Here is a 3,145-nt window from a genome sequence, read left to right on the forward strand (position 1 = left end):
AATACGTACTCGAGTATCCATACAACTGAGTCCAATTCATACAAGTTGCGGCACGGCAACTAGATGTCAGACACCATGCTCATTCTCATTAAATACAATTCATTATATACTAAGAAAGATATAAAGACATTGAGCAAGCCAGCAATGGAGATTTGATCATATTCTCCTGCAAAATCATGTAAAATTAGTCCCAAGCCACAACAATATTGGCGACAGTTTAGTTTCTTAGTATTCGAGACATTGAAGAAGTGATGAAGAGATTGTTGCCCGAGTGAGTGTCATAGAAAATACGTTTCATTTTCTGGCAGTAAGGTACATTACATGAGAGTTCTTGAGAAAAGTTTTATTAGAGTCAAAAAGCAATGATGAAAACAAATAAGGACTCAGACCACTGAAAGACGGGGAAAGGACAGTTGACACAAGCATACAATCACGTAATATTATTGTGTGTTCTTCAGTTTCTCACATCCTCATCGAATCAAGAAATGATTTTCCATCGAGCTTCCTTGAATGAAATTCCTCCACAAGTTCCCCATACGTAGATCCACTTCTGAACAAAGCAGGTGTATTTGGAGTGATCAAGCTCGATATTGGGCCTATTTCCGACTCTAGATTAGGGTCATGAAATGTTGCGATTGAGAGCCTCTCCTTTGTTGAGTTTACTACTGCCCGATGATCGACGCTACGGTACATTCCATTAGTCATTATCTGTAAAGGGAAAAACATTAAGCAATTTTTGGGTATAGTCAAAACCAGTAATCAAAACAACTAACAAGGACCAGTAGCTAGGCCATGTTTGCCCTAGCCTAAATTAATACCTCCAAAACATCTCCAACATTCACTACGAACGCATTAGGTAGAGGTTTGACTGAAATCCATCTCCCTTCGTTTTTTATCTGTAATCCTTCCACTTCGTTGAGTTGAAGGAGGATTGTTAAACCGCCAAAATCTGAGTGCGGCGTAAGACCGATGGCGAGCTCTGGTTGAGGACAAGGTGGATAATAGTTCATCCTCATTACTTGAGTCATATCTTTAAACACCTCTGATATTTCCTTAATCTCAACTGCTTGTACTTGTAGAGCTTTTTCCATCTTCTCAAAGAGAACCATGGATAATTTTTTCATTTCTGATGAGTAGGATTCGATTGTCTCCCTGCATATATTCATAATCATAGTAGGTATGAAAATTAGGGATGATCATACGCAACTCAAATATTTTTCTCTAATATTACAGAAAATGCATGATGTTAAATTAAATGGATTCGCAGTGGCAAGACATATTTTGAAAACCAGTTCACCCATGTCGATCTCTCGGAATGTGAATTTCTGTCAAATTTATAGATATCCTCCCAGACCCAACTAACTTGCCAAACCGGATTACAAGAATATGGGATTATCCAAAGCTTACCGATGGAACCTAGCTAGCTAGACCATATGAGAAACTATTATGAACCAACCAAATTTAAAGAGAGAAAAATAATGTAATCCATTTTTATGCATACTTTTTAAAGAGTGTTAATTTTGCATGTTATTTGATGGGAATGATCCAATGACAGTTTGAATGATATTATCTCGACATTTTGGTGTTATATTTTTTCCCTATAACCCAAATGAAAATGAATTTGAATTTTTTTTATTTATTTTTTGTGGTGTGTTCCTTTTATACATCTCTACTTTCCTACTAAACCACAATTTGAGATACAAAAACTTATCATCCAAAAATCGAAACTTAAATTATTAATTTTCAATGACTGATTTTAAAAGTGACAGATTGTGGTCTTATACGTCTCAGAATACACTTATTTTCGACAGGAATGTAGATTTTTATAAGAGAAACATGTCAAAAAAAAAAGCTTCAAATTTGTTTTCTTTTAGGCTTTATAAAAACAATTGACGCCAAAATAAGTTAGTTTTATTCTAACCCTCTCATTGGATCTTAACCTTTATTCGATTAGTTAAGCAGTTAAGGGGATGGTCCTAATACCATATGCCTGCTAAGAATCTTGTCTCCTGTTAAATAATTTCAAAAATTAAATTAAAAGATAAGATTAAAAAGCCAGGTGCACAAAATCTGACTCAAACTAATAACCTGAGAGGCAGAGGGAGTTTTGAAAATAAATGAGGCTTCCTTAAATGGAGAGGAAGAGTGAGGATCATAAAAATGTCTGCCCAATCAAGTGTTTGGTCCTCTGATGCAACAAAGGCTTGTCCAAATCCTTCAACATCTCCATCTTTCTGTCCATATTTAATTTTCTCATTCATTGAAAGATTAAAGAAACCTTGGATATCTGATTTTACATTATCCACCAATGAAGTATCGACTCCATGGTTCACCACCTGCAATATATATACATATAAAGGAAGATTAGCACTAGCCAATAACTAGTTGGTGTAGCGAAAGACATCTACTGGATACAATCACAATGCTTGTATGTACGACATATATACCTGAAAGAAACCCCATTCTTTGCAAGCAGAATGAAGCCTATCCAATTCTAACTTTTCGGTTACCGGTTCTGAAGATATTAAATTTTCTATATCAATGACAGGAACTGTTTCATGATCATCTATTACAGATGCACCCACAGGTAACTGAAGGTTTTCTACGGTGCATATGTATCGAGATGGAATTTCTGCAAGCGTGAGTTTAGCCAATTCTTGAACACTTGGTATTGACATGCCATTACCCAGCTTCATAAGTTTTGCTGTCTCCATGATTTCTCTAAATTAATAATTAATCAGTTTCTTATCAGAAATATAGAATTTGAAATCCTTGTATTTCTCTCTCTAGTGGATGGATATATATATATACTTAAAAAGTATTCGACACTGTTTTTATGAGTAAATTATCTTTTCTCTGAACGAAGGGTCACAGCTACTAGTATCAGGTTTGACCATGTGATGTCTATGAATTTACCTAGTGGTCAAAGATAATCAACAACAAAATTAATACGATCAAGTTGTTGTTTAGATGAAAGAACTATATTGCGAGTGTGCAGTACGTTTTAGGCTTTTGCTCACATGGGTAAAAGAAGTGTGTACTTAAATATCATATCTTGCTACAAAATCAGTGAACTACTTATATTAAATTTTTTAGTTGGGATTACGAATTTGGAAAACAGGGAAGGTATACCATTTCGCTGGAA

The 3,145-nt window shown here is 35.0% G+C and overlaps 1 protein-coding gene across 1 annotated transcript; it reads right to left on the reverse strand.

The window, feature by feature from the left end:
• Positions 1-276: 276 nt before the first annotated feature.
• LOC113325995 (probable 2-oxoglutarate/Fe(II)-dependent dioxygenase) lies at positions 277-2,766 on the reverse strand. The gene is made up of 4 exons (XM_026573813.1): positions 2,448-2,766; positions 2,089-2,336; positions 819-1,152; positions 277-708 (listed from the first exon to the last, which is right to left on the reverse strand). Exons 1-4 carry the CDS (start codon positions 2,712-2,714, stop codon positions 463-465), a joined length of 1,095 nt encoding a protein of 364 aa, XP_026429598.1. The 5' UTR covers positions 2,715-2,766; the 3' UTR covers positions 277-462.
• Positions 2,767-3,145: the final 379 nt, after the last annotated feature.

This window comes from Papaver somniferum, unplaced genomic scaffold (assembly GCF_003573695.1).
Source record: "Papaver somniferum cultivar HN1 unplaced genomic scaffold, ASM357369v1 unplaced-scaffold_10, whole genome shotgun sequence".
In the NCBI taxonomy this organism is placed as follows: Eukaryota; Viridiplantae; Streptophyta; class Magnoliopsida; order Ranunculales; family Papaveraceae; genus Papaver; species Papaver somniferum.